Source organism: Ranitomeya variabilis, chromosome 1 (genome assembly GCF_051348905.1).
Source record: "Ranitomeya variabilis isolate aRanVar5 chromosome 1, aRanVar5.hap1, whole genome shotgun sequence".
Lineage (NCBI taxonomy): Eukaryota > Metazoa > Chordata > Amphibia > Anura > Dendrobatidae > Ranitomeya > Ranitomeya variabilis.
Window position 1 is genome coordinate 680,957,344 of NC_135232.1, and position 21,078 is coordinate 680,978,421.

Genomic DNA, 21,078 nt, shown 5'->3' on the forward strand with positions numbered 1-21,078 from the left:
TTTTTTTTTATATTTCTCATTGGGGGCCCAGGTTAAGAATGGGTGTATGCTGCTGTCACTAGTATACTGACACTAAGCAAAAGAAAAAAAGTTGGCTCTTCCTCAGTAGGGTGTGCCCATTGACTGGAAAAAACCTCGTCAGTTCAAGCTTAGTGTCAGCTGAAGGAGGACCTAGATTTGATTCCAGATCCGTATTTTTCTTTAGGTCACCTTGTTGTGTTTTAGAAAGCTTTTCTCTGTGTTTTTCGGGTTCTTCTCTTCAGGGTAACTGGGTGTAACAGGCGTGTCTCAGGGTGGTTCGTGGCAGCCGGACCTTTGCCGTTCACCCACCCCAGCACACTAAAAAAACGGGCCAAGAGGAACACTGTGGTCACTCCTCAGTGACCCTGCCTTCCTCAGGGTCGACAGTCTTCTGACCATGTCGGTATGGGAAGGAGGACGCTTTTCCCAATGACTCCCTCCTCACCTGGGGACTCCTGATTCCATCCTCCCATGGAGTAGAAGTCGGGACCTTGACAGACAGGTATTGTACACAGTCCCTCTTCAAAGCGGCAGGGGGCATCAGATATGATAAAGGAGAGTCCAGCTGATCTCGTCTTTTCTGTGCGCGATTTCTGACGTGCCAATAATCTACACTAAATTTAGTCCCCAGCTTCTCTAAGGCCTCCACACCTTGTTCATGTTCCTTTGCCCATCGTGCGCGCTTTCCCTCCTATGGGAGCGCTTGTTTTTTTTTCTCACATGCAGGCTTTCAGTGCACCTTGTTTGGGCTCTCCCCTTCCTTCTCCCTCACTACCTCCGGCTCCAGCGGTGTAACTTCTCCATTCGCAGCTCCATGGCTTTGTTTTTCAGCAGAACCTGTCTTTTCCCATATACTAAAACAGAACAATTCCTGGACCGGGTAGTCTTTGTCCTGGCTGTGTTTTTTTTTTTCCTCCTATCTAAACTTATCCCTCCTCAGCAACCCTTCCTAGCTAGCCCCAGGTCTATGTATATATGCCCAAACCTAAGGAGTCTTGCGTCCCTTCCACACTGTCATTCACTACACCTGTGCCCTCTGCAAAAAAGAAATGACCCACAGGTCAGGCCGCAGCTTTCTGCCAAAATTGCAGCCCTTCTACCATGCAAGCTTCACAGGACCCCCCACTGCCCGTGAAGAGAGCACACCCCCTCCCCCGCAGTGGACTGTTGCTATTTCTCAGTCAGTACCTGACCTAACCGGAATGTCCCAGTCCCTGGTACAGGTCCTTGAACATTCACCTAACCCTTCAGTCGGCATCAGTGCCCCGACTTTCTCAGAACAACCCGCCGGCGCCTGTCAGTCACCCCCAGTATGGCAGATCAAGGATAAAGTCTAAGAAGTGGATAGATTCCATTTCCTCGTCTGGTTTCCCTTCTCCTTCCACATCCTCCAGGATGCCCTCGGTATCCCACTCCTCCTCTCCTGAGGTGGCCCCGGGGTCCTACCTGGATTCTGAGTCAGATTCTGATCCAGACACGTACCACACACCCGGAAAAGCGCTACCCTGGTAGAAAGCAGTTGGATATCTTTTTTTTTTTCTTCATAAACTAGTTTATTTATTAATTGAGAACAGCATATAGTTACAGCATTTTTAAATACAACCAAAGAGGTAGTTTTCATTATAGTTGTCAAAAATATCAAGATATGTTAACATCAAATCACATATGAGAATACCCCTATTTTTAAAGAAAAGTATGACATATTAACAACTTGTTCATTAACTTCTTGCAATTAAGTTAGGCTTTGTCAAGCCTGGCAAAGGAAGGAAAAGAACTTTTAGTAGAAAATTTTAACAAAATAGAAAAGACAAGAAGAGATCCCAAGGGAAGAGGAAGAGGTGAGCAAGATTTGTGAATCCACACAGATTCAGGTATGTACTATTACAATATATGGTGTCTTCATCACGTCAGAAGGATTGATTGAGTACTTCTCCGTGGAATCTCTGAATAAAATCCATCCTAGCCAAGTACGGAAAACGTTGTCTGAGCTAATTTTATTATGAGCAGAGAGTCTTTCCTTTCTACACAAAAAATCAATTTCAAGAGACCATTCTTGAATAGATGGAGCTGGATAGAGAGCTTTAAGCTTGTTTAGTGATGGTACATTAGTGAAATTTTCAATGACGTGATGGAATCTAGTTTTATAGTTGAAGACCAGGAATTTACTCACTCCAACTCCAGGGGGGAATTCTGGATTGTCAGTGATCGGTGTCATAGGTCCTGGAATCTTAGAAATCTTAAGTTTCTTTACCAATTGGTCCCAAACTCTGAGAAGATCAACTGTTAATGGGGGAAGTGGTCCCTTTGAAGAAAGAAAGTGCTTAGAAATCCCAGGGTAGAGAAGTTAAGTCTAGGCATGATAAGAATGACTCTAGTGTGTCCCAATGCTTCTGATTTGCACTATGAAACCAGTCCACTATCCGCCCCAAAACAGCCGCAGCATGATAGAGTTGAAAATTTGCGAGGCCGGCCCCCCTTGAGATTTAGATCTAGCCAAAAATGTGTAATGGCCGGTCTTTTGATCTCCAAATGAAATTGTTATAGACTGTATTTAGTTGCTTAAACATGGGAGTGCAATTGGAACCGCTTAAAATACATAAAGCAGTTTTGGAGGAATGTCCATCTTTAATACGTTAATTCTACCGAACTAAGATGATCGTGTTTTATCATAAGCCTTGAGCTCCATTTTGACATGACCGAACAAAGGCTCATGATTCAGATGGAAGAGCTAGGACAAGTCTGAGGGGGCAATTGGACCCCAAGATATTTCATAGAACCATTACACCATCGGAAAGGAAAGGACCCCTTTAACAATTGTGCCTCCTCCTGTGGGATATTGATGTTGAAAATCTGACTTAGGGTACTGTCACACATTGGCACTTTGATCGCTACGACGGTACGATCTGTGACGTTCCAGCGATATCCATACGATATCGCTGTGTCTGACACGCAGCAGCGATCAGGGATCCTGCTGAGAATCGTACGTCGTAGCAGATCGTTTGGAACTTTCTTTCGTCGCTGGATCTCCCGCTGTCATCGCTGGATCGTTGTGTGTGACAGCGATCCAGCGATGCGTTCGCTTGTAACCAGGGTAAACATCGGGTTACTAAGCGCAGGGCCGCGCTTAGTAACCCGATGTTTACCGTGGTTACCAGCGTAAAAGTAAAAAAAACCAAACAGTACATACTCACATTCCGGTGTCTGTCCCCCGGCGTTCTGCTTCTCTGCACTGTGAGCGCTGGCCGGAAAGCGAGCACAGCGGTGACGTCACCGCTGTGCTTTCCGGCTGGCAGACACAGTGCAGAGAAGCAGAACGCCGGGGGACAGACACCGGAATGTGAGTATGTACGGTTTGTTTTTTTTACTTTTACGCTGGTAACCAGGGTAAACATTGGGTTACTAAGCGCGGCCCTGCGCTTAGTAACCCGATGTTTACCCTGGTTACCCAGGGACTTCGGCATCGTTGGTCGCTGGAGAGCTGACTGTGTGACAGCTCCCCAGCGACCACACAATCACTTACCAACGATCACGGCCAGGTCGTATCGCTGGTCGTGATCGTTGGTAAATCGTTTTGTGTGACAGTACCCTTAGAAAGATACTTGCTCGCTGCGTCTCTTGACGCCACCAACTGTTCTGCGCGTTACTAGCAATATTGCAGCCAAACGCAGAATCCTCTGGCTCAAAGCCTGGAATGCTAATCCGGCCTCCATAAAATCTCTTACCAATCTCTCCATCCAAGGATCACGGCTCTTCTTGTATGCCACGCTTCCTCAGCCTAAAATGTCCATTCACCAGGAGACGTTCTCTTCAGTTTCACCCCTTTCGTCATTTCTTGTCCCCTGGGACCTCCTCTCATCGAGATCGGTGCCCTTCTCAACGAGAGAGAAGAAAGCCGTTATACAAACCTGCCCCAGCATGGCTCCCCAGTTGGTCGCTCTTCCAAGTACTCAGGGTCTCGATCGAATAGATTCTCTTCTGCATGACTGGTCACCTCTCACCTGGGAATCCTCTCTTGGTGGGTGGCCATCTTTACCAGGATGCATGGCTATCTGTTGTAGATCCGCTCTGCTATACTGGAAGCTTACTGAGTTAAGAATAGACCACCTCCTCAAGGAGTGAGGGCTGACTGCACCCATGCAGTGGAGGCCTCCTGGGCCATTCGTCACCAGGCCTCTGCAACTCAAATTTGCAAGTCCTCTACCTGGTCATCCTTTCATATATTCACAATATTATATGGGGTACATACCTACACCTCTGCTGATATTGGTCTAGGTAGAAGGGTGCTGCAACCAACGCTCGTCTGTCACCCGACCTAATTTGAGTATGATAATCTGTTTCCTCCCTTGGGACTGCTTTAGGACGTCCCATGGTTGCCTGCGTCTCCCAATGAAGCGATAAAGGAAGAGATTTTATGGCGAGTACCAAAAATCCTACTTTTTAGGCAAATAAAAAGTCAATTTCCACCATTAGTATATGTTTCAAAAGACCAATGCAATCTCTATCAGTATTAATTTAGATACATCGTTAAAGTGCTGAAAACATTTGCATCATCTGTTCTCTTACTAAAATACTAGGAGGCAACCATGGAGTATCCAAACCACTTTTCACAAAATGTTTCAAATTTGTGTAGTGGATTTATTTTTCAGTACATTGCCTTTTTCAAGTCTTATTATTTTATTTATTAATTCTGCAGTAGTAGTGGGACTGTAATCTACCCAGTGTAAGTCAAGTAATTTGTGAACTTGGAATGAAATATATCGAGGACTCTGAGTCCATCTCTTCTTCTAGTATACACAAATTACACCCTCTTGGATCTAACCGAAGTTTTATGTGATCGACTCCATTCTATCAGAGATACCACCTCTTTTCAAAATACTCTCAATTGTGCATTCCCATAGCATATGTATTAAATGGGCTTCATCCTTACCATACGCATTTTGTGCAGTCTGTATACCCTGTAAATCCGGAAGTGGAATCCAGGATGTTTTCCCATATTTCATCTGATATAGGCCCATAGTCCGCTTCCCATTTGGATTTAGCTCATTGCTCGCCCTCCCCGGATCCAGCTTTAAGTCTCTACCTCTTCTCCCAGTATATTTTGTTGTCTACAGCGCTGTAGACAATCAGTCAGCTCAGCGGCTCGTGCTGTCAGCTTGGGCAGACCAGCTGAGCTCAGTTATTGGCTGCGGTGCCGTCGACAATAACAGACACCAGGAGCAGCGGTGGAGACTTAGTGCTGGACCCGGGGAGGGTGAGTAAAGCAAAGCCTTTTTTTCAAACTGCAGCTGGGGGGAGGGTGGTATTCACGTCCCTTGTATGTAGGACAAGGGACAGATAGAGACTAACACATTTGGTGAAATACTGAATTCTGGCATATTCAGATTGATAAATCTCTTTCATTGTCTATGGGCACAGAATGAGGAACTGAAAATAAAAATCCTGTACTCTGGTCTGGCGAAGATTCTCCGCACCGACTTCTCTGTCCCACGCCAATTAGTCCAGGCAGTAGATACAGGTTTTTTTCTTTTAGATCTCCCACCCTGGGCCCATGCAAAATAGACTTTAAAGTAGGTAAAAAACATTTTAAGGCCCATTTTGACACGGAAGTAAACATGCCAGTGATTAGCCAATCAGTGAGCAAAATACATTGCATATTTTACTTTCTTGTTCTCAGAAACACCTTTCCCTGTGCAAACAGGGATATGCAAACTGTATGGGGACTGATCAATCATTTTAACATTCATTCATCCTTCATAGGGATTCAGTTCACCAATACTTAATGCAGATCTGTCATCAGATATCACAAAACAGCTGCATACATTAAGGCCTTTTTCACACTTCCGTCTTTTACCTCCCGTCATAATCCGTTGAATTTTGAAAAAACAGGATCCTGCAAATGTTTCATCCGTCGTGCACTGGATCCGTCGGAAAATAGCGGTCCATCATTCAGAGGAACATTTTTTTTTTTGCACGTCCTAAAATCGCTCAGCGACGGGTCCTGCTCTGTCCGTCGTTGGCTATAATGGAAGCCTATGGACGCAGGATCCGTCGCTGACCGTCAAACACAGGAATCCAGCGACGTATCCTGTTTTTTCATTCTGAGCATGCCTGGAAGGATTTTCTAGTCCGGAAAAAAAAAAATCTCTCTTTCTTTATGCATTTGCACATTTTATGCATTAAAATCCTCGTGCTACCAAATTCGACAGATCGGTCAGGTTACTGGATGCGTTCCATCCGTTTGGCAATCTTTTTACAACATCCGTCGCATTATGACAGCCGTCTAAAGACGGAAGTGTGAAGGAAGCCTAAGTAGTCCTATGAGGCCGGTGTACGTCAGAATGTCTGTATAATCCTGATTAGAAACTAAAACTGCTTATTTAAATACCAGACGGAAAACTTTCAAAAAGAATTACAGGTCTTCGAGATCTATTTATTACTGTATGTGGATTCTTTTGCAAAATGTTATCACCGAGCGCCCATCAAAGCGGTATTGTCAATTGGTGCTTGTTATGGGCATAAATCTGGCCAAGGAAACCTGCCATCCCCACTTTATACCTCTATGGATAGTCAGTGTGATTCGTAAAGGCTGATAAGGTGTTTTGGATTTTGTAAGTGCCACATTTTTCTGACCTTCTTCTTGTCCTGCTTTTTTTAGATCTGGCAGAATACAGAGAATGCCATGCTTGAGCTGGTTGTCGTATCTGTTGTTCAGCTGTTTAACACAAATGTGTGGTGGAACGTCGGGCTGGACACTGGCATACGACTCATTGTGGTAAGTTTGCGTCCCACGTGATAGGCAGAAGATAACACATTATTAACGTGTCATTTCACTTCCAATCTCCTGTCTTAACGGATGCGTTTGTATTTACATAGAATAGGTACATCTAACATGTATCTGCTTCGCATACGTTTGTGCACACATCCGTTTCAGTCCACCATTTATTTATTTTTTTACAGGATGCAAAAAAAATGGAGGAAAAATTGTTTTTTTTTTTAAACATTACAGTCTTTGAAAGATGAATGCAGACTGATTATATATTAGAAAATGGCCGACAGCACAGCAGATATAGGGATGCCCGTCCTAATTCCACTGGACCCAAGTGGAAGAGTACATGCCAAAACAAAGTGAAGGACAGCATCCAATCCAGGTGAAGTAAAAAAATCCTTTATTGTGCCAGATGCAACATTTCCACCATAGCAGGTCTTTTTCAAGCAAAATGCTTGAAAAAGGCCTGTTATGGTTGAAACGTTGCATCTGGCACAATAAAGGATTTTTTTTACTTCACCTGGATTGGATGCTGTCCTTCACTTCGTTTTGGAATGTAAACTGATTGTCGTACATTTTGCATCCGTTTTTCATCCTTTTTTTTTTTCCAACAAAAAATAAGTCATGATCTCCTGACACGTCCCACTTTGCCATTTAGGGTATGTGCACATGTTGCGTTTTTTTCGCAATAAAAAACGCATTAATATGCATCCTATCATTTAGAATGCATCCTGCAATTTTTGTGCACATGAAAAAAAACGCATCGCGGTAAAAAAAGCAGCATGTTCATTAATTTTGCGGATTTTTTACGTTTTTTCTCGCTATTTAATGCATTGGGAAAAACCGCAAAAAAAAAAAAACCGCATAAAAAACCGCAAAAAAAAAAAACGCATGCGGATTTCTGCCAGAAATGTCTGTTTTTGTCAGGAAATTTCTGCAAGAAATCCTGACGCGTGCACATACCCTTAAAAACATTGATTTTTAGAAAAAAAACAAACAGAACTATGCAAATGGATGTGACTAAATCAAACGTGCTCGGATAAAGCATTATTCGAGCATGCTCCGGTGCTAACCGAGTGTCTTCAGCGTGCTCGAAAAATATGTTTGAGTTCCCGCGGCTGCATGTCTCGCGGCTGTTAAACACATGCAGGGATTACCTGTTTGTTAGGTGCTGGTTCTTCTTAGTGCAGCTGGCGTTTTCCAAAATATTTTATTAAACCAGAAAATCTATTGCTAAACATTGGTCTTCCTTGGATGGATGAAATAGTCCAGTGCTTAAATAATACAATTCAGATGGAAAAGAAGATTTATATTAAAAGAGATGCAATTGCTCAATTTGGAAAACAATGGGGAGATTGGATCAGATGCTCAATGATTTGTATGTAATGTGTTGGTGAACGATGTGATTTTTAACTTTTTAGTACTTTGATAAACCTAAAATACTTTTTTGGCACCGAAGCAAGAGGTGGATAGTAATTGTATTTAACCCCTTCACCCCGAAGCCTGTTTTCAACTTCCTGACCACTCCATTTTTTTTCAATTCTGACCACTGTCACTATATGAGGTCATAACTCTGAAACTCTTCAACGGATCCTGGTGATTCTGAGATTTTCACATGACATATTGTACTTTATGATAGTGGTAACATTTCTTCGATATGACTTGCGTTTATTTCTCCTTCGCCACATTGGGGGACACAGGACCATGGGTGTTATGCTGCTGTCACTGGGAGGCTGACACTGAGTTGAGACAAAAAGAGTTAGCTCCTCCCCTGCAGTATACACCCTCATGCTGGCTTCCAGAGACCCAGTTCAAGCTTAGTGTCCATAGGAGGCACACTGGATTTAACCTTTTTAGGCTACTTTCACACACAGCGTATTTGCTGCGTATTTTTACGCGCGTGTATTTTGCTGCTGCTTTACCTGCGTTTTTTTACGCAGGCAAAAAACGCAGCTGCTTTCACACACAGCGTTTTTTGCTGCGTTTTTTGCAGCTGCGTTTTTTTCAGCATTGTGTACTGAAAATAAAGTTTGTTTGAAAAAAAAAAAGGGGGAAAAAAAAAAGTCATTGAGGTCATTTCCTGTCTTTATGACTCGGAATACAATACACACTGGAGTTAACATCATGTCGATTCTGCCAGCTGCAATGGCCTTGAGCCAAAGACGCCTCAGCAAGCGGAACAGACATCAGCTGGGGTTTACTAACCCCACTGTCACTAACCCCAGGTTACTAGGGCAGGCGTCAGTCAGACGCCCCCCCTCGTAACCCTGTACGGTAAGGGTATGTTCACACGATCCTGATTTCAATCCTTTTTTTTTCAGGACAAAAACCGCAGCTCTTGGCAGAAAACGCAGGTGCGTTTTTGGTGCGTTTTTGATGCGGTTTTTAGTGCGGTTTTTTATGCAGTTTTCTCTGCAGATTGTCTGTGTTTGACACAAATAAAGCTTTAACTGCAGTGGGGGAAAAAAAAAAGAAATGATGTCATTTCCTTGTCCAACCCTTTTCTTCTTCCATCCTCCATTTTGGGACTAAACACCAAAATGAGTGGACGTGTTTTGAATGACAGCGCTCCGCAGAGTGCTGAGCGTAGGCCAGATCACAGCCCGCGGATCCAGCTCTATCCAGCTATTTAAGTCTACGTTCACATTTGCGGTCTGCGCCGCAGCGTCGGGCGCCGCATGCGTCATGCGCCCCTATATTTAACATGGGGACGCATGTTGCACTTGCGTTTTGCGCCGCATGCGTCACTGCAGCGCACGCATCCGGCTGCAGAGGACGCAGCAAGTTGCATTTTTGCTGCGTCCAAAATCAATCAAAAAAAGGACGCATGCGGCGCACAACGCAAATGTGAACATAGCCTAAGTGCCACGTATTTAAGTGCCACGTATTTAAGTGCCACGTATTTCTTTGCCACGTATCACATATTTCAGTGCCACGTATTTCAGTGCCACGTATTTCAGTGCCACGTATTTCAGTGCCACATATTTCAGTGCCACGTATTTCAGTGCCACGTATTTCAGTGCCACGTATTTAAGTGCCACGTATCACGTATTTCAGTGCCACGTGCCACGTATCAAAGTGCCACGTGCCACATATTTCAGTGCCACGTTTTTCAGGTCCACGTGCCACGTATTTCAGGGCCACGTGCCACCTATTTCAGTGCCACGTGCCACGTATCAAAGTGCCACGTGCCACATATTTCAGTGCCACGTGCCACATATTTCAGTGCCACGTGCCACGTATTTAAGTGACACGTGCCACGTATCAAAGTGCCACGTATCACGTATTGCAGTGCCACGTATTTAAGTGACACGTATCACGTATAAGTGCCACGTGTCACGTATTTAATTGCCACGTATTTAAGTGCCACGTATCAAGATTTTCCAATGAGAACAGACACATCCAGAGATATGTCTGCTCTCCACGGCTGCAGCAACACACTGACAGGAGCCATAGTTCCTGTCGGTGTGTCACTGCGCATGCGCGAGCGAGTTTACCGGCGGTCATTGACCCCGGCACTCTCGCTTAACGGCAGTGCTGCGTGGGAAAGTTCAACGCAGCTGTACTGCTGTTAACCGAGACGCCGGAGCCATTGAACTCCGGAACAGTACGCGATACACTGCTAGGAGCTTCGCTCCTGGCAGTGTATCGCCGGAGAGCAGGGGATCGGCGTGGGACACTCGTTTTATGGATTCTGCGGACAGGGAGTATGAATTTGGTTTATTATTTTTGGATTTTTTCCTGGAGGATCGAGGGCTTCGCCTACAAGTGTGCTGTTGGTGAGTATATACTCTGTTATGTGTTGTATGTACTGTACTGTGTGTCATGTATGTGTATTGTGTGTAGGTGTTTTGTGTAACTTTACAATTGTGCTAAGTCGCCGGACACAGGGACAACTCTCCCATCCTAATACCGGATGGGAGTAGTAGTCCCATACGGCGACTTAGCACAATGGTGGCACTAGCGTCGCATGGGGGGACACACACACACACACACACACACACACACACACACACACACACATACCAAATCGATCAGCAGCCCCACGTTTATGCTCATTCTGTTGAAGGACTCCATGCTGCTTCACTGGGGGGCGGGGGCTTCCCTCTTCCTGTCCGACGTCACGTCCGGTCCTGGATGTCAACCCCTCCGTACAAAGACGCCGACACCCAGGACAAAGGCGCTGTGTGTGGACGGTAATATGGGGCCCTATGGGGATACGCAGACACGTCGCTGCGTAAAGAATTGACATGTCAATTCTTTTTACGCCGGCGTGTTTGCAGACAAAAGCGCCGCGTTTTTTTGCGGTGTGTCTGAACGGCAAAGTGAATTTCTCATTCACTTTGCCGGCAGACGAAAATGACATTGCGCATTTTTGAAAAGCTCCCGCAAAATAGCGCTCAAAAATGCGCTATGTCTGAAAGTAGCCTTACTGGACGAAGGGGCGACGGAACCTTTCAAGGCTCCGATCTCCCCGAATCAACAACAGGCGAGCACAGGAGTTTTACCTCTCCGTATCCTCTCCTGCGATGTGGGATGCCACTACCCGAGCTGACGTTTGGGGCGACGGGCCCCTTCAAGGTCACCGATCTCTCCCCCCCCCCCCCCCCCCCCTGATTCACAGACGAGCACTGGTGTCACCTCCAGTATCCTCTTCTGCAGCCAGGTCTTATTGCCGGACATCTGCCCTGCCCACCAGGTCTCACCCTCGGCTGTTCAGAGGCACCTTTCCCACTGTGGCGTCCGTGCAGCCCCCACTGCATCACCACTGAAAAAGCGGATGATGGAAGGAGGCGGACGGTTCCTCTCCACCCCCCTTTCATGGGGATGGTGGATGGAGGCTCCCCTAACCCTGCACCGTCCTATCTGCCTTGGGAGCTGGTACAGAAGAGGAGATCCGAGTTTTCTCAGGCCCCCCCCCCCCACGTAGGGGTAAGTGCATGTAGGGGTCGCGTTTTGGGGAGGGCTCCATGGCGGTATGGGCTCCGCGGCGGTTTTTGCCAGCGGTCCGCGGGTGCGCGCCGGCCGAAGCCGAAAATTTAGTTCCCGGCTTCGGCCTAGTACAGGCCGCATCTCGATAGGCTCCGCCCACACTCGCGTCATTCATGTCCCAGTCAAGGGGTAAAAAGACCACTAAGGTGCATACCACCTTTTTTACTGCGTGTACCACCTGCCAGGCTCCTCACTCTCGGCCTCAAAGTTCCCCTCTCTGCCCTGCCTGTGATGCCCAATGTGCCCAGGAGCCCTCCGCCGCTACCGACCCCAGTGTATCTAGCCCCCCTCAGTGGGCTGCATCACTGTCGCAGTCCATGGCTTCGTTGGCCAAAGCGATTGAAGCCCTTCATGACCCCTCTGGGGAGCGGGGCACTCTTTTTCATGGGTTAAGAGATCCCTCCATATCAGGGGAAGCGTCGGCCAGCAGGGGCCGCTCTCACCGCAAGGAGGCACGGTCATCCAAAAAACGGATCCGCACTACCTCTCCTGAGCATTCACCACGCCATTCAGCCTCTGGTAGCTCCACTTCTCGCTCACCCTCTCCAGGGGCTCGTAGCGATCACGGCTGAGTATGAGTCTGACGCATCCTTAGATCTGGATGCTCCGGAGTTTAGATCTACTGTTGACTCCCTCATCGAGGCAGTTAATCATGCGCTAAAAGTGGATGATGACCCTAATTCGGTTCCAGACCATTCAGTCTCCTTTACGAGGACCAAGCGTTCCCATAAGGTGTTCGCGACTGGATAAGCGTTTTACGGGCAAAAAGGCCCTGGAATCGAAGTATCCCTTTTCCGCAGATCTTGTTAAAGATTGGATGGAATCTCCACTAGTAGATCCTCCGGTATCGCGCTTGGCTACCAAGACGCTCTTATCCGTACCTGATGCTGCTTCAATTAAAAATCCCACAGAACGCCAGCTAGATACCCTAGCTCGCTCAGTGTACAAGGCCTCAGGTTCCTCCCTATCTCCTTCCTTCGCGGTGGCTTGGGTCGCCAAAGCGATGGTTTTCTAGGCAGATGCCCTGGCAAAATCCATTCAGGAACAGGATCTCCCGTCTGAGGCGGCAGACCTTGCCAAACAAATTGCCATGGCTGGAGATTGTGAAGTACGCGTAATTAGACGCAGCGGACTGTGCGGCAACTGCGGCTTCAAACGCCATCACCATTAGGAGAGCTATTTGGCTTAGAGAGTGGCGCGCAGATTCTTCCTCAAAGTCGTCTCTGATTTCCCTTCCTTTTCAGAGCAGACGCCTCTTTGGAGAAAAATTAGACCAGCTTATTTCAGACGCTACAGGTGGGAAGAGCAAGTTCCTCCCACAACACAGGCCAAAAACTGCTTTTCAGCGCCAACAATATTTTCGCTTTCGGCCTTTTCGCAGTAGCCCATTCTGGTCCAACTCCGCAGCCTCGTCCAGGTCAGAATGATCTCCACGCACAGACAGAGACTCCCGGCCTTCATACCGGCCGAATCAGTCCTGGCGAGGAAAACCTAGACAACCCAGAACCAGAGGGTCCAGGCCTGCCAGATTCCCTTCACAATGACTCGGGGACTCTCCCAGTCGACACCTCCAAAGTAGGCGGACGTCTGCTTCTCTTTCAACAAGTCTGGCTTTCCGTCGTCCATGACGAATGGGTCAGAGATTTGGTGTCTTCTGGTTACAAAATAGAATTCTCCGCCTCTCCTCCAGCAAGGTTTTTCCCCTCTCGTCTCCCAAGTTCGGGGGCTCAATCTCGCGCACTTCATTGCGCCATCAAATCCCTCTGCCAAAACGGGGTCATTGTTCCGGTCCCGGAACACCAGAGATTCAGAGGTTTTTACTCAAACCTCTTCGTCGTTCTGAAAAGGGACGGAACGTTGCGCCCTATTTTGGACCTAAAGCTCCTAAACAAGTACGCAAAGGTTCGGCACTTCAGGATGGAGTCACTCGGTCAGTCATTTCCTCAGTGGAGACAGGCGAATTCCTAGCATCAGTAGACATCAAAGATACTTATCTCCATATCCCAATCTTCCCGCCACATCAAAAGTTCCTCCGTTTTGCCATCCAAGAGGACCACTTTCAATTCATGGCCTTACCCTTCGGCCTTGCCACTGCGCCCAGGGTATTCACAAAGGTCATGGCCATTCTTCACTCCCGAGGAGTGGTCGTTTTGCCATACTTGGACGATCTCCTGATAAAGGGTCCGTCTTATCAGGCCTGCGAAGCAAGCGTCCACATTACCTTGGATTCTCTTTCGCGCCTGGGCTGGTTAATCAACTTGGACAAGTCCTCCCCCATTCCTGCCCAACGGATCTCCTTCCTAGGCATGATCCTGGACACGTCAAAGGGGCTGGTCTTGCTACCTCGGTCCAAGGCCCAAGAGCTTCAGCAGGGAGTTCGGACGCTCTGTCATCCCGCCCGCGGTCCATTCGGTTTGCCATGAGGATCCTGGGGAAAATGGTGGCCGCAATAGAAGCGGTTCCCTTCGCTCAGCTCCATCTCCGCCCTTTACAACAGGCTCTGCAGGACAATTGAGACAGGAGTCCCTTATCCCTCGATCGGCCATGTCCTCTGTCCCCACGGATCAGGCAAGCCCTCACATGGTGGACGCTGGGATCATCTCTCCTCCAGGGGTGGTCTTTTCTCCCGATCCGCTGGCTGGTGGTAACTACCGACGCCAGTCTCCTCGGTTGGGGAGCGGTGTTTCGCCACCACACTGCCCAGGGGCTTTGGACAATTCGGGAGTAGAGACTTCCCATAAACATTTTGGAGATTTGAGCGATCAGACTTGCCCTGAGACGCTTTCACTTCCTACTCGCGGGTCACCCAATTCGAATCCAATCGGACAACGTCACAGCGGTGGTGTACATAAACCATCAGGGGGGTACCCGCAGCAGGGTGGTGTTGCAGGAGGTCGCCCACATTCTCCGTTGGGCCAACCACTCCACCATTTCCGCAGTGCACATTCCAGGTGTCGAGAACTGGGCGGCGGATTTTCTCAGCCGTCAGGATCTCGCCTCGGGGGAATGGGACCTCCGGAGGTTTTCCAGCAGATTTGCCTTCGCTGGGGGACTCCGGACCTGGATCTGATGGCATCCAGAATGAACGCCAAAGTTCCCAACTTCATGGCACGTTCTCGGGATCCCCAGGCCATCGGGGTGGATGCACTGATATCCCCGTGGCATCGGTTCCAACTCCCGTACGTGTTTCCCCCGCATCCCTTTCTGCCGAAGGTGATCCGAAAAATCAAGACGGAGGGGGTTCCGGTGATTCTTGTCGCCCCGGATTGGCCACGTCGCGCATGGTACGCGGAGCTCGTTCAACTCGTATCCGACGTCCCCTGGCGGTTACCAGTCCGTCCAGACCTGCTTCGCCAAGGGCCGATCTACCACCAGAACTCAGGGGCCCTACGTTTAATGGCGTGGCTGTTGAAACCTGGATTCTAACTCAAGCTGGTTTCTCCCAGCTCGTCATTCCCACCATGATAAGCGCTCGCAAAGCGTCTTCCGCTTGCATCTACCACCGCTACTGGAAAACCTTCTTCTCGTGGTGCAGGCTCCGAGGTCGCCCTCCGCTTGTTTTCTCAATCCCTATCTTGGATTTTCTCCAGTCAGACTTGGATTCCGGCCTGGTGCTCAGTTCTCTCAAGGGTCAGATCTCAGCGTTATCTGTGTTGTTCCAACGTAAGATTGCTGCCAACTTGCAGGTCAGGACCTTCATTCAAGGGGTCTCCCACGTGGAACCCCCCTACAGAATGCCTTTAGAGACCTGGGATCTCAATTTGGTTCTGGGCGTGCTTCAGGAACCTCGGTTCGAACCTCTGCAGGATGTCCCGCTATCTGTCCTCTCCTGGAAGGTCGCCTTCCTTGTGGCACTAACATCTATCAGATGGGTCTCGGAGTTGGCCGCACTATCCTGCCGGGCGCCTTTTCTTTCCTTTCACCAGGACAAAGTAGTCCTACGCCCATCTCCAGATTTTCTCCCTAAGGTGGTTTCATCTTTTCACCTTAACGAAGATATCATTCTTCCCTCCTTCTGCCCACAGCCAAAACACAGGGTCGAAAAGGCCCTGCACACCCTGGACGTGGTACGGGCCCTCAGGAGGTACATTTCTAGGACTGCTCCCTTCCGCAAATCGGACTCCCTCTTTGTCCTCCCGGAGGGTCACAGAAAGGGTTCCGCCGCGTCTAAGGCCACAATAGCCAGATGGATCCGTTCTGCAATTCAAGAGTCCTATTGGGTCAGGGGCAGGCCTATCCCGGCGGGGATTAGAGCACACTCCACTCGGTCGATGGGTGCTACCTGGGCCATCCGGCACCAGGCAACCTCGGAGCAGGTTTGCAAGGCTGCAACGTGGTCGAGCCTGCATACTTTCACAAGACACTACAATGTCCACATTCAATCCTCTACAGATGCGGTCCTCGGCAGACGTATTCTGCAAGCGGCCGTCGCGCATTTATAGTCAGACTAGACTGTCGCCCGATTCTAACGCATCGGGTATTCTAGAATATGCATGTCCCCGTAGTATATGGACAATGATGATTCCAGAATTCGCGGCAGACTGTGCCCGTCGCTGATTGGTCGAGGCAACCTTTATGACATCAGCGTCGCCATGGCAACCATTATGACATCTACGTCGATACTGTGCCCGTCGCTGATTGGTCGAGGCGAATTCGTGGCAGACTGTGCCCGTCGCTGATTGGTCGAGGCAACCTTTATGACATCATCGTCGCCATGCTGTGCCCGTCGCTGATTGGTCGAGGCCGCCAGGCCTCGACCAATCAGAGACGCGGGATTTCCAGGACAACCAGACAGACAGAAAAACCCTTAGACAATTATATATATAGATGGTACACGGAGTTATTTGGTTGTATTGTTTCCCACCCAGGGACTGTTTTGGGACGTCCCATGGTCCTGTGTCCCCCAATGTGGCGAAGGAGAAATAGGGATTTTTGTGTACTCACCGTAAAATCCTTTTCTCCGAGCCACTCATTGGGGGACACAGCACCCACCCTGTTAGCCTTACGGCTCGTTACTTTTTTGGTTCTTGACTTTCTCTGGCATTTTATACTCTAATGTTATGTAATATATTGTTATTAATCTCCTACTGCTTTTACACTGAACTGGGTCTCTGGAAGCCAGCATGAGGGTGTATACTGCAGGGGAGGAGCTAACTCTTTTTGTCTCAACTTAGTGTTGGCCTCCTAGTGACAGCAGCATAACACCCATGGTCCTGTGTTTCCCAATGAGTGGCTCGGAGAAAAGGATTTTATGGTAAGTACACAAAAATAGCTATTTTTTAAAAAAACGGAAATTTGGCGAAAATTTTGCAATTTTTAAACTATTAGTTTTTATGCCCTTAAATTAGAGAGTCATATCATACAAAATACCGTATATACTCGAGTATAAGCCAAGATTTTCAGCCCCAAAAAATGGGCTGAAAGTGCCCCTCTCGGCTTATACTCGAGTCATGGTCTGCAGGTGAGGGGGAGCGACAACTGTCAAATATTCACCTGCATGCCCCACGGTCTCCGGCACCGGCAGCTTCTTCCCCTGTTCAGTTGTCACTGGTACAGCTCATTAAAGTAATGAATATGGACTCCACTCCCATAGGGGTGGAGCCGCATATTCATTACTGTAATGAGCGGTACCATGTGACCGCTCACTACAGGAAGAAACTGCCGGTGCCCGGAGACCGTGGGACATGCAGGGACCGCGTCAGGAGCAGGTGAGTATTTCATATTCACCTGTCCCTCTTTCCAGCGTCGGCGTCGCTTCGTCTTCCGTGTCCTCTGCAGTGACTGTTCAGGCAGAGGGCGCGATGACGTATTAGTGTACGTGCCGCCCTCTGCCTGAACAGTCAGTGCAGAGAGACTGGACGCTGAGGAGCAGCGGGCAGCGACGAGAGGTGAGTATGTTTTTTTTTGTTTTTTTTTTAGTGCAGCAGCAGCAGCAGTACATGTGGCACAATGTTATATGGAGCATCTATGGGGCCATAATGAACTGCATGGAGCATTATATGGAGCATCTGTGGGGCCATAATGAACTGCATGGAGCATTATATGGGGCATCTATGAGGCCATAAAGCACTGCATGGAGCATTATATGGGGCATCTATGGGGCCATAATGAACTGCATGGAGCATTATATGGGGCATCTATGGGGCCATAAAGAACTGCATGGAGCATTATATGGGGCGTATTTTGTATGGAGCATCTTATGGGGCCATAATGAACTGCATGGAGCATTATATGGGGCTCCTGATTCAATATGGATATTCAAAAACACTTAACCTACTGATGTCTAAATTAATTTTACTTTAAAGCATTGTTTTTTGCCTTGTTTTTTTTTTTGTGGTGTTCACTGAAGGGGTTAGCTAGTGACATAGTTTTATAGAGCGGGTCGTTACGGACGCGGCGATAGCAAATATGTGTACTTTTTTTTTTTTTATCTATTTACATAAATGGATTTATTGGAAAATATGTATTTTCTTTTTCTTTTATTTGGGGATTTTTTTTTTTTTTTTATATACATTCTATTTTTTTTTTTTTACTTTATAACATTGTCCCAGGTTGGGACATCACTATATTACATAAGATCGCTGATCTGACACTTTGCATAGCACTGTGTCAGATCAGCGATCTGACAGGCTGTGCAGGAGGCTTTCCGGCGCCTGTTCAGAGCAGCACTAGTACGGCGCATGTCGGGAAGGGGTTAACATAGAATATTTAAAGGGAACCTGTCACCTGATTTGGCCACTATAAGATGCGGCCACCGCCTTTCTGCGCTTATATACAGCATTCTATAATGCTGTATATAAGCCCCGATCCAGTTTGAAAGATAAGAAAAATAAGTTTCTCCTACGCCTCATTGGGGGACACAGGACCATGGGTGTTATGCTGCTGCCACTAGGAGGACACTAAGTAGTACAGAAAGAATAGCTTCTCCCCTGCAGTATACACCCTCCTGCTGGCTCCAAGTGAACCAGTTCTTGCTTAGTGTCTGTAGGAGGCACTTGGTGCTTTCAGACCCCGCCGTTTTTATTTTTATTCTATTTTTCCCTTAACAGAGCGAATGGGGGCAACGGATCCTTTCTAGGTTCCGATCTCCCCCGAACCATTAACAGGCAAGAACGCGGAGCGTCCCTCCCCGTACCCTTTCCTGCACTGTTGGATGCCAGCCCTGAGCTCACTTTATGGGCGACGGTTCCTTCGCGTTCCGATCTCCCCCCTCCATAGCAGGCGACCACATGGAGTAGCCCTCCATTTACCTCTCCTGGAGCCAGGTGCATAGCCAGACATGATGTTTATGGCGTCCGTGCAGCCCCCCACAGCATCACCACTGTTTTAGCGGATGATGGAAGGCGGCAGAAGCTCTCCACCCCCTCCTTGACTATGGCGACGGTGGATTGAGCACCGGCCCACCGCATCTACTGTGAGTACACCTGCGGGGCCGAGGCGCTGGGGAGGTCCTGGTCCCTGGGATAAGGGAGGTCCACATATACCTTAAAGCCCGGGTGCGTGGGTCATGTCGGTCCACACAAATAGCGGCCGCGGCGCTGCAAGTCGCAATTGCAAGCTTAAAATTTAGCCCCCGGCTTTGCTCTCGTCCAGGCCGGAACGTTGGCTCCGCTCACCGGCAGTAACCGCCTCCGACTCTCTCTGGCGCCTCTCGTTCTGCGAGAAGCGCCTTCTCGTCCTGATCTCGGTGGCCATCTTTGGACACCCACAGGGCTGATGCTGCAGCGCTGCTCCAGCGTTTTCAATCACAGCTTCAGGGATTAGTTATTTCTGTGGACACATTGCGGACCTCCTCCGGGGCTCAAGACACAGGACCTGGGTAAGCTGCAGAAACATAACTTAACCCGTCCCCTGCTAGTAAGCGCTCTCCTCAAGGCTACACTATTTCTCAAAGCCTAAAAAAATTTGGGAAAACCCACACTGTTTTTTGCTGCTTGTACCTCTTGTAAGGTATGTCTACCCCGGGGTCACAATACTGCATTATGCTCAGCTTGTGAACCGGTGACTGCTCAGGAACCACCTGTTACTGATACCGAACCCAGTGAGCCTAGTCCCCCTGAGTGGGCTACCTCTCTTACCCGGTCTATGGCATCCCTGGCCAAAGCGTTAGACTCGTTCCGAGACCCTTTCTCCAACCAGGGCACTCTTACGGACAACGCTTCCGATGATCAGAACCCCTTGTACACTAGGAGTCGTACCTTACGAAGGAGCTCTCGCTCTTTTAGGAAAAGGACTCATGCCTTGTCCCTAGACTATCACCGGGTATTGGGCTCTGAGAGTTCCATTTCTCGCTCCCCCTCCCTTGGGGCTAGTAGAGAACCTGTCTCAGAGGACGATTCTGACACGTTCCTAGATCAGGAATTTCAACACGATCAGGAGAGTCTCGACTCTCATTTAGTCAGTAAACAAGGCCCTGAAGCTAGATGAGGAACCTTTATCTAAAATGGATCATGCTGTGTCCTTTAAGAGGACCAAGCGGGCTCACAGAGTGTTCGCCAATCATCCCGTATTTAAGGAAATCGTTGAATCTCATAGGATCTGTCCAGATAAACGCTTCACAGGGCAAAAGCCCATGGAGTCAAAATATCCCTTTGCTCCTTATCTGAGAAAGGATTGGCCACAGTGTCCTCCGGTAGATCCTCCAGTATCGCGCCTAGCTACTAAATCTATTTTATCCTCTTCAGAGGGCGCCTCGATTAAAAACCCCAGCAATCGTCAGATTGACAATATGGCTCGTTCAGCCTTTGAAGCCGAAGCAGCCGCACTCTTTCCATCTTTTGCCGCTACGTGGGTGGCTAAGGCTATGACCCATTGGGCTGAGGTCTTGTTTTCAGCTGTTCTGGATACCAATCTTCCTCCCGAGGTAGCAGACCTTTCAGCAGCAAACGCCATCACCATTCGGAGGTCCTTATGGCTCAGGGACTGGCGTGCGGATTCTGCTTCCAAAAAGTAATTGACTACTTTACCATATCAGAGCGGTCGCCTTTTTGGCGAAAAACTCGATCATTTAATTTCCAATGCCACTGGAGGGAAGAGTAAATTTCTCCCACAACAGAGACCCTTTCGGAACCAGCAACAGCAGGCTCGGTCCCCATTTTTTTTCGTTCCAACTCAAATTGGTCCTCTACTTCCACATCTTCCAGACCCGGCCGGGCACAACGTAGCCCAGGGCAAAGGCATCAGAGTTCTTCCAAGCCATAAGCTCTCTAAATGAAGACAGGGTTATTATCCCGGTCCCTCAAAGCGAAAGGTTTCAAGGTTTTTATTCAAACCTGTTCATTGTTCCAAAGAAGGACGGT

At 48.2% G+C, this 21,078-nt stretch overlaps 1 protein-coding gene across 6 annotated transcripts in view; it reads left to right on the plus strand.

Moving 5' to 3' along the window:
• PCNX4 (pecanex 4) overlaps window positions 1-21,078 on the plus strand; it is a 96,569-nt gene that overhangs the window by 42,166 nt on the left and 33,325 nt on the right. For all 6 annotated transcript variants that reach the window (XR_013215790.1, XR_013215789.1, XM_077265370.1 and 3 more), the window contains one exon: window positions 6,677-6,793. Coding sequence is in view for 4 of the 6 variants with exons in the window: in XM_077265370.1 (XP_077121485.1) it covers window positions 6,677-6,793 (117 nt within the window). In the remaining 2 variants the exon portion in view is untranslated. The remainder of the gene's footprint in view (window positions 1-6,676; window positions 6,794-21,078) is intronic.